Raw genomic sequence first — 10,399 nt, forward strand, 5'->3', positions numbered from 1 at the left:
CTCAGATATGATTTCAAGTTTTACTGTCTTGGCTGGTCGTACTTTGAGTTATTATGTACTCAGTGATTCTCTTTGGGCTGTGATTTTCTTTTGGATTTCTTTTACCTTACACTGTAAAACCCCAATCCACCCATGACATAACATTTTATTGTTGGGTCCACACAAATGTCCTGGGCTGTCAAAATGACATAAAAACTGTATATTTACTTGACACAAAGACCTGTTCCTTGTAAGTTTGGCATCATTTTTTTATGTTAAGCCAACAATTTTGAGTTTTGAGTTAATTTTACTTAAATCTATAGCCCAAATAATTCAAGGTTAATTGACAACACATGCATTGTGCACTTAGCATATATCTTAATAGCTGAATAAACTAAAAAGTTGTTGTAAAAGTACATACTCAGTGGTTTTCTGTCCATATGTCCAGTAGTCACTTTATCATCTACTTACATTTAAAGAATTGTGTTGACTTTACATAACAAAAACACCTAATTCCAACAAGCTTTTCAGAGTTCTGCTGCACATATTAAATGATATCCTATGTCAGGTGTACTCACTTTGACACCTACTGTACTGTGCTGAATCAAAAGTTCTGTGTGCGAGCTGTTTCCAACAAACTTTTTAAGTGAAGTGAGTGAGTTAGAATTTCCAATGTACGACTTTATGACCTTGAACCGTATTTCTTTGCGGAAAGTGCCCCAGCTCTAATAAGCAGTGGGCCGCCTTTTATAAAGTTGCAATCGATTTATTTTTTTGAATTCATTTGACCTGTTGTAATTACTAAACTGAAAAATATAATATCAGATGTAAAAAAAATCTCTATACTTCACAGCTAAATGATCTGACTCTGACTAGTGCTTCCATGCTTAAAATAGAACAACAGGATCATTTCTTATATAGACCATGTCTGAGAATGGAAAACATGTTGTCATCTGTTCTTAATGTGACAAACCCCTGATGCAATAGCTTCACTCGGGTCACATCAGAAAAGACCATCAGAGCCCAGAATAGACGTCTACCAGTCTCACCACTACCAGCTGACTCCTACTTCTGCTTTAGGTTCCGGGTTGGTGCACAGAGGAGGCGGGGGGGGGGAGGACTTAGAGCCCGGTGGAAAAAGATTTGTTTGGCTGCTTTCAAAGCTATTGAATAACTTCGTAAAGTCACACGGCTCGACCCTGGTGCTTTTAAAGAAGTGGCCCTGGCCTGGAAGTAAAAACCAGGGCTCCGATCTCAAAAAATGCGCAACTTGTTGGACCAAGTCCGCTCGAGGAGTGTTTGTGCGTAAACACCGTGGCGCGTTCCTCGGGAGCGGCTCGTGCTCACGAGGTGACACCACCACCACCACCACATCCTCATCATCATCATCCTCATCCTCATCATCATCACCTCCACCTCCACCTCAGCCGGGCCGATGGCGAGCGGGAACCAGACGGTGGTGTACCTGTCCGAGCAGGTGGTCGTGCTGTGCTCGTGCGCGCTGTCCTTCGTGGGCTCGTCCCTGATCATCCTCACCTACGCGCTGTGGCCGGACCTGCGCACCACGCCGAGGCGGCTGCTCGTGTTCCTGTCCGTGTCCGACTGGCTCTCCGCCGTCTCGTACGCCTTCGGGGTGTGGAGGGTGTTCCACGGCGACTCGCCGGACTGCGTGGCGCAGGGCGCCATCTCCACCTTCGCCAACACCAGCTCCTTCTTCTGGACCGTGGCCATCGCCGTCTACCTGTACGTGTTCATCGTCAGGTCCAGCCAGAGGGTCGCGGACAGCCTGGTGCTGGTGTTCCACCTGGTCAGGTGAGAACGCGACAAGTCTCAATAACTGTTGGGTGAGAGCCTCGGTCTTGTTCGGACACAGGCGGATCCAGGCGCAGTTCTCTGAAGCCCCTGGAGCCACAGTGCAATGACACACCGAGCTCAGGGGCCGTCTCCTAGTAGTTTGCATTGAGGCCAGCAGGACGTTAAAAACCCTTTCACTGAGACCTGATGTTGTCTTCAAGAAGGTTCACACCAGCTTCATGTGCAGCTTGGAGTCTAGAGCTGCAGCAGCTAATCGATGAATCGATTGGTAATCGATTCATCGCCAACTATTTTGATAATCGATTAATCGGTTCAAGTAGTTTTTATGGGGGGAAATGGGTCCAAATTCTCTGATTTCAGCTTCTTAAATGTGAATATTTTCCGGTTTCTTTGCTCCTCCGTGACAGTGAACTAAATATATTTGGTGTGTGGACGAAAACAAAACATCATCTTGGAGTTTGGGGTAACTGTTATATGACATTTCATGGACCAAACAACGATTAATCGAGAAAATGATCGACAGATTGATCGATTATGAAAATAATCGTTAGTTGCGGCCCTACTTAAGTAAGAGACCTTTTAGGTTAAAAAATTGTGTGTTTATGAAACTGACTGGGCAATATAGTAGTGTATATACTGTATAAAGTGTATATACAATATAGTGGTCTATGTGCAACGTGCCTGCAGGATTTACTTCACACCTACGATGCTTTTGCTTCATTTCAAAAGCTTCCTCATGTTTTGTCTAAGCCACAAAGGCGGTTTTGTTTTCAACTGGGGCTCCTGCCACTTCTTTGTCCACTTCCATTTTTTTCAGATATCGTATTGCCAGATGTAGTATTTGTACTTCTGATACATATTTGTCCCAGTAGACCAGAGATTCTTTTTCCTTCCTGCTCTCAGAGCACGCCGTCTTTTGTCTTTTAACTCAAAGTGTCTCCAAACTTACCACTATCTAAGAGCCTGGTCGATGGAGAGCTGCGGAGGTGCTCAGCCTCCTGTCTCTGAAGTGGGGTTGGGCGACAAGAAGGTAATACAGTATCCTGGGTTATTTGAAAACAGCAACAGTGTCTGTTTCATTGCTGTCATGAGAATAAAAATCTGCTGCACAATGTGCAAATATACAGTAAAGAATAAACACATCAAAAGTGTTTGCCCAGTAAGATGAGTGTGTTGACAGAAATAAAAGTAAGATGAGTGTGTTGACAGAAAAAAAAAATTCAATGAAAGACGTGAAAACACATGAAGGACTCTCAGACTTTGAGGAACAAGATTCTCTGGTTCCCTGATGAAGCCAAGACTGAAGCGTCTGGCCTCAATTCTAATAACACATGACGTGTGGAATACACAGATCTGTGATAGGCCAATATTGACTAATAACATATTGGCCGAGCACAAATGATGTAACGCTGATGCAGAAAGAATAGGTAACGTTATTTTATCATCACATCATCATTTTTATCATGGTTGATCTCTCATTTTCCACGGCGGCTGGATTCTCAAGAGCCTCCCATCAGGCCGCAGTTCAACTTAAGGGAAAAACAAGTTTTTGAATAACAAAATGAAAAAAATGTTTAATGTTTTTAAAAGGCACACAAATACAGACGTTGACAAAATAGTTTCATCTTTACATCAATTTTGTCATATGGATGAGCTGACAGATTCTGTCCTGCACGTCTTTGTTATTTGGTACCTCAGCTACAAAACCTGTGTAACATCGCAGCCACACAACTCCTTCTTTCCTGCGTTTTCTCAGAGTGCAATCTTCAACAAATTTGGGTTTAATAAATAAATATTAGAAGGCTTCTAACGGGCTTTAGCGAATCGTTGCGTACGTGTGTTTCCTCCTTTGTGTCAGTTTTGCTTCTGCACACTAATGAGCCATTTGTGCCGATGGTGAGGATGTGAGGAGGGGGCTGACTCACTGTGGTCTATCGCCCTATAATTGATCTACTTTTGGACGCAGCAGCATTTTCACCCGTGTGCCTCAACACAGCGCCTGTTGTGGTCATTCTAATTTTGTTTCAGTGAATTTATCAAATGCTCCATTGAACTGAAAATCACACGGCAGAGACATTCATTGAGGCTGGTTAACATAACACACACACACACACACACACACACAGTGCAAGTGGGCCCTCGAGCGTTATGGTATCTATAATGATCAGCTTTGTATTGCCATGAAAATAAAGAATTATTTTTAGCTGGTGTTTTATGAAGAGGGGTTCTGCTTCAGGGGGAAACACAGTCAACGCTGCTGCATAAAGTGCTGAAATCTATCAGTTGCTTTCATAAACGACTCTGCACTGTGTAATGCACAAGCCCTAAGCGCAAGATTATCTATCACATGCTATCACATGTTTGCTGACCTCGACACACATTTGCATTCGAACTGTTCGACTGTGTTTAAAGATGGGAAGTTGAGCTTTTTGAGGAAGTTATGTTCAATTCTCAGGGGGTTTTTTTGTTTTGTTTGTCTAGCTGGGGCGTTCCTCTGATCATCACCGTTGCAGCCGTGTGCCTGAACAAGATCGGCTACGATGCGTCCGAGGTGTCGGTGGGCTGGTGCTGGGTCAGGATCAACGCCCCCGACCGCGTCCTGTGGATGCTGCTGACCGGGAAGATCTGGGAGTTCCTGGCCTACCTCACCCTCCCTGTCCTCTACGTCCTGATCAAGAGGCACATCCACATAGCGGTGAGGACCACACCGGGTTTCATTTTCTACAGAGAAAAGTCACCACTAAAACTCTTACGGCAACAATTGGAATCTGCACCAACAGCAGAATCATGCACATATTTTATTTTCCTCCCTCCATAATTTAATTTGCACTTCCTGCCATGACCACACAACCCTCTGATTCTCTGAAATTTTTTTTGTCCTGTTAGACAGAAATGATCATCGAGGTATACATGTGTCAGATTGTATATATAAGTATATGCAATAGTTCATGAGCAATTTAGAAAAGAACAAAAATCTCTATTTCCAACCAAACCAATTTTTTTTTATCCCACAACAAAAGGTTTCAAATTGCTGTCATGTTGTGAGACAAGTGTCAATGATTTATTCTTTTTATTTTTGTTCTCATTTGTGTTCCTACTTTTTTCTTCTTTTTTTTTTACTATTAAAATAATCCTGTCTCACTCTGTGTACTCCATCGGATGCAGCATGCTGCCCTGTCCGAGTATCGTCCCATCTTGGCCGGCAGGCCTCCGTCCCACTCCTTCTCCTCCATGGCCGATAGGAAGCTGACACTTATTCCCATCATCTTCATCGTCCTGCGCATTTGGAGCACCGTGCGTTTCATTCTGCTGCTCGTGGGCTCTCCAGCCAGACAGAGCCCAGTGCTGGTCACTCTACATGTGAGTGAACGTGAAGGTTCTTTTAAAGCAGTGACTTTGAGTTTGTCTTCAAATCTCCTTTATTTAAAATGTTTATTCTGTAGTACTTTTCATGTTAATGTTCCTTCTTCCGTAAGATTTTGATGGTTTATGGGTAGTTTTGTGTGTATCCTCCCATTTGAGTGGGAGGTGTCACGTGTGCGCTAGATGGCCCTGAAGTTCAACTCACAGCGACAAATGAGAAAACACGAGTCAAATCAAAAAACACAAGGACAAATAAAAAACACTACGGAAATCACACGCCAATCCTGCTTTTACTGATATTTTTGAATATCTGAAAAGCAGCACAACAACTATACAAACGATATACAACACAGTTAAATATATATATAATAACATTTGAATTGAATAATAACCAACTTTTTTACATCATATTGACCAAGTGTGTGTGAAATATTTCCGTTTTTGATACGATATGAAAAAAATCCTGAGAAAATTATTATTTGTCAGTCAAAACAAATATTGTAGTTAAACAAACTGAATGAATATTTCCCGTCAATGTGTTTAATATTGTATATGAATATTAAGAAATATCTCATTATTGAATAATAATATTCAGATATTTTGTCACATTTCCAACCTATCGTGGGACATGCATGTTGCTGCTGCTCTGCTCTCATTGCCTTTTGTTTGGACCCAACAGGGTATTGGCAACACCTCGCAGGGAGCAGCCAACTGCATCATGTTCGTCCTGTTTACTCGTCCCATCCGCACGCGCCTGTGCGCCGCGCTCTGCTGCTGCTCCAAGTGTCGAGCAGAGGGGCGGCACTCGCATGACGCCTCTCACCGGCTGCTGCCTGGCCAGGACGCCACCACACAGAGAGAAGAAGAAGACGGCCGAGCCGGGACTCAAAGTTGACACATTCGAGGAGACGGACAGAGGTTGACGTAAAGGGAGCGGATGGGTGGCCTCGTGCTTCACACTCAACCTCATTACAGCGAGTGCCCGCAAAGCGGGTTATAGGGACTCTGCAGGTGTGCGCACGTGTGTCACAGGAAAAGTCACACGCCTGCTCTTTGGGGGATGAGGATGATGCTGATGTGATGACTCTACGCCAGCGTTTTTACGAAGCATTTAGAATATGACATGCTCATCCAGACAAATTTTTTACTGTAGTTTTAAAGGCATCCTGTACATCAAACTTTAAGTTCTGTGTTTTTGTTTTATGTTTGCATTTTGGCAGTGTCACTTTACACGATAAACATACTGTAAATTTGATTCAACTTGTATTGCCATCGATTTAATTTTGGGTGCGTTGATATTGTCACTGATATTGCTGAATGCACAGCTTCTGTGGGGGCGTCGGAGCTTTGGGGAGGGTGATGGCACAACATGAAAGCGGTGTATGCAGAACAATGAGTGTTTGAAAGGTACAGGTATCTTATGAAGTGTAGAGAAGACGAAAAATAATGCTGCTGTGTGTGATTTGACATGAATGTTTCTATGAATTTTTTCGCAGTTGTTTTGAAAATCTGTCACTATTTGAATCCATTATAACTGACATCAACTCAAGCTAACCGCGGCTGCAGTTCTGTCAGTGAGGAAACACTTTAACTGTCATCTATCGTGCAAGATATTCAAAATGCGTTGTTACATTTTAATGGATTGTCTCTTTTGCAATGTAACTTTAATATATATAATGATTTACCTGTATACGACCTATGTGATTTTGGGTGTATTCAAAAGGTTTGTGGACTAAATCTGTGTGAAAGAATCTGACCTTCTCTTTACAATATAATAAAAGAAATCATGATAAAGGGACAAAGTTTTCTGCCGTTGTTCTATTATCTCAAAAACACACTGAAGTTACATTACAATATAAAACATTCTCCCATGATGACCCTCATTTCATGTCTTTGTTTTTCATTCGTTTAAATCTAGTCTTTCCGGCCTAACGTGGCAGTTGCAACATTTTTCAGGCATATGCAGCAATTTGAGCAAAACCAACTCAACGTCATCACAGTCATCGCGGTGAGACGGATGCATGAACTATCATCACATGTCACCCTTCCTCCTTGGAACCCGACTCTTTCTCATGGGCCTCACTTCTCCTTTGACCCCTGCGGTTGTTGGCTCCAGTTTGCCAGACTTAGCTACAGGCTGAATGCATACCAACGAGGAGCGAGTGAACACACTGAACCCCTCGCCGAGCTCACGGGCCAGACCTGCGTTACAACCACAGCACCGCGCTGCCTGTCGGTCCTCTGTCCGCTTTAAATGTTGTCCCCAGATCCACGGAGCTTAATGAACGTGTTTCCGAGATGATGAGCTGCGTTCAAATACGATTAATGTGGTGGTTGCTGGCGAAGGGGAGGAAGGAGAAATTGCATCACGTTGACAGTCAATTTTTTCTCTTCCTCAAGTGATCATTGTTTGTTTGAGTCACAGAGGGCAAACACTTATTTCTGTGTCACTGATGAATTAGTCAATGCACAAGTGGATGACAAATATTGTAACGATCCTTAATATCAGGTCAGGCGGACTTTTCGTCACACTGCAACAACACCACCACAGAAGGATTGTCGAGGGGGCCTACAAGGCAGAGGTCCAAGGGATCAAGGGGCCCCTGGACCAGAGCTCCTGTTTGAAAGAGACTGGGAACAGTTTTTCCAGGAAAGTCAGTGAAACAAAGAGACGTAAAATGCGCAGAAAGAGGCACAAAATGTCTTAAACGTGGGCCACAGCGAGACGCAAAACAACAAGAAAAAGACACGAAAGGACTTCATAGAGAGTTTGTAGTTGTTGTGAGTCTGTCGGAGGCGTGGAGGACCGTTATCTACGCCGTACAGTCTCACAGTCCGTCTACGAACAACACTGTACCCTGATGAGGGCAGTCAGTTCCCAAATATCATTTCCAGAACATGGATATTTTATAGTGTTTACACTGTAAACATTAAACACATAAGTTCAGTTTCCCTTCAGTCTAATTTTACTCCTGGGTCTAAAGACATGGGACACGGTGGCGAGTTCACTCTCTCAGGACCATCAGTGACAGTGACAGAACACCGGATACCATCTGTGGGAAAATGGAGGAAGTGGATGCTGTTTATGCTGATGACATCTAAAATGACCAGCGAGCAGCGTTTTTTTTCTTTCTTCTGTCCTTGAGAACGACAGAGGTCTCACTTAGGACTGACACTCACTATATTTCCTGCAGGAATTTAATCCATTGTGTCAGTTCTGAGACTTGGCTGACATTGAAGTGACTGGAGCTGGTAGAAACACTTAAGGAAGGCTTTTCTGCTCATTCCTCCGTTGGCTCTCGGCCCACTCATTTCATTAAGTCACACAGTACCACGGGCCTGTGCGTGAGCTGCTGACCGCTCACCGGTCGAGTCGATGGACAACACAGGCCGCTCATCCGGCTGCATCAGTGGCTCCGGGAGCCAATTCTCAAATATATATTGCCCAACAGAGGTAAAGGGCGATAGGTCAGAACTGCAACGGGACATTAGATAGGTGACAGAACAGTTTCATACATGTAACAGAAAACACCAGACATACTACAGGCAGTAGGAGAGAGGTTTCATGGATTTTTCCCCCAGAGATTTTCAGTAGTGAAATCGATGCCTCGCTTGCATTTTACCTTTTACATGTGATATTGTTTTCCTTCAACTTCTTTGAATGCTGAGATGATACGAACCACAACAGCTCCACCAGCTGTTTGCTTGCAATATTGCACATATTCTACTTCAAGGTCCCATATGAGATTCAGTAAGATAAGATACATGACAATGTTTGGGGGCAAAACTGCCTCTCCTGACTTTATTTCTCATAATTCAGATTTTAAATTCCTAAAGGTCCCTGCTCCAACTGTAATGTCTGTCTTGAATGTCAGGATCACATGTTGACTGTGGTGACATTTTACAACAACAAATGTTGTATAAAGCTTATTGGCGGCAGGTTGGCAGTCAAGTAGCATTACCCTGAACTTCAGGAATCAGACCTGGACAACGAAGAAGCTTGTGTTCAAGCATGTGTTCTGCAGTTCTTCAGCTAAGCAACAGCATTGTTACATGACTGAAGTCACAGTGAAGCTGCACTTTGCACCTGCACTTCACATGTGACATCATTCTTCGACTGCTAACATTAACTGTTTGCTTCCTAAGATTTTATTTTTAACTCTTGGCAAAAACAAGACCGATTTTAAACCTACTTCACACTGTACTAATCTGAATGAATATCATCCTTGGATGGAGAAAAAGTCCCAGTTTTCTTTGGGGTGTTTTCCTAAGACATGTAATACTGGATTGAATTTATTATGAGCCCGCCTCTGTTTTATTCATCAATGTTTCTTCTCTCACAAGCACAGGTGTTATCTCAAAGTGACTCAAAGTGCATTATCCTAATGAGGGATCATTTGGACCGAAATTCAAGTTACAACGCTTCCCCCCTATAAACTGATCTTACTGCCAAGTCTAATAAAAACAGCCGCAGCAAGAAATTCAACTAAACAATTTCATAAAGACAGGGTTTTGCATCTTTCTAAATCCAGATTATTTCCATCGTTATTGGGTTTTTTTTCAGTGCAACACATATTTTACCGGGATACACAAGTTCATTGCCTGACATGAATAAATATTACAAATTCAGCATCAGACGTGGACATTCCAACATAAAAGACATCAGTTTCGAGGAATTATTAATCATTATTTATACAAATTGTTTAATTTATTGCGTTGATGGGAAGATCTTTCTGTAGAAGAGATGTTACAAAAGTGTATATAAGCACGATTCATATGCAGACAAAAACAGGTTTGCTCAACAGTTTTATCTTTTGTGATATTTTGCTTTGTTGTTACATGGCTCTAAATTTTGTAATTAGGTACATTTGCCGTGGGGCTGATAAACAGATGAATCCTTCAAATTGGACAAAGATCGACACTGAGAGCTTTGCCAGTGTTGTCACTTGGTGACAACATGTATTCTGTTATCCAGCCTGCCAGTGAATCAGCAATACAGATGCTCATCTGACTGTTCATACTGCTGATGACACAACTTCAGCATTTTAATGACAGCTGTAGATCTCCGTGATTGAACCAAACGAGTGGAAGTTGCAGTGCAATAAAAAAAAAAACACAACCGCATATCAACTTTCAGCCCAGGGCAGCATTTAATATCTGGAGTGTATGGCATGCAAAAACATCCTGAAGTGAGAGTACAGTCAGCGACATTTAAAGCCATAACTGAAGCCAAGCTGTAAAC

The 10,399-nt window shown here is 42.7% G+C and overlaps 1 protein-coding gene across 1 annotated transcript; it reads left to right on the forward strand.

The window, feature by feature from the left end:
* The first annotated feature begins 1,073 nt into the window (after positions 1–1,073).
* Positions 1,074–6,955, forward strand: gpr157 (G protein-coupled receptor 157). Its single transcript, XM_035645815.2, has 4 exons — positions 1,074–1,791; positions 4,276–4,489; positions 4,960–5,154; positions 5,837–6,955. The coding sequence occupies exons 1-4, from the start codon at positions 1,415–1,417 to the stop codon at positions 6,050–6,052; spliced, it is 1,002 nt and encodes a 333-aa protein (XP_035501708.1). The 5' UTR covers positions 1,074–1,414; the 3' UTR covers positions 6,053–6,955.
* Positions 6,956–10,399: the final 3,444 nt, after the last annotated feature.

The sequence above is a fragment of the Scophthalmus maximus genome, chromosome 3, assembly GCF_022379125.1.
Source record: "Scophthalmus maximus strain ysfricsl-2021 chromosome 3, ASM2237912v1, whole genome shotgun sequence".
In the NCBI taxonomy this organism is placed as follows: domain Eukaryota; kingdom Metazoa; phylum Chordata; class Actinopteri; order Pleuronectiformes; family Scophthalmidae; genus Scophthalmus; species Scophthalmus maximus.

What these genes read in the sequence shown, in the direction of transcription:
- gpr157 (XM_035645815.2), top strand. Translation starts at nt 1,415, where the DNA reads ATGGCGAGCGGGAACCAGACGGTGGTGTACCTGTCCGAGCAGGTGGTC. An exon ending in AGAGGCACATCCACATAGCG is followed by an intron (nt 4,490 to 4,959) that starts GTGAGGACCACA and finishes CATCGGATGCAG; the next exon opens with CATGCTGCCCTGTCCGAGTA. An exon ending in CAGTGCTGGTCACTCTACAT is followed by an intron (nt 5,155 to 5,836) that starts GTGAGTGAACGT and finishes TGGACCCAACAG; the next exon opens with GGTATTGGCAACACCTCGCA.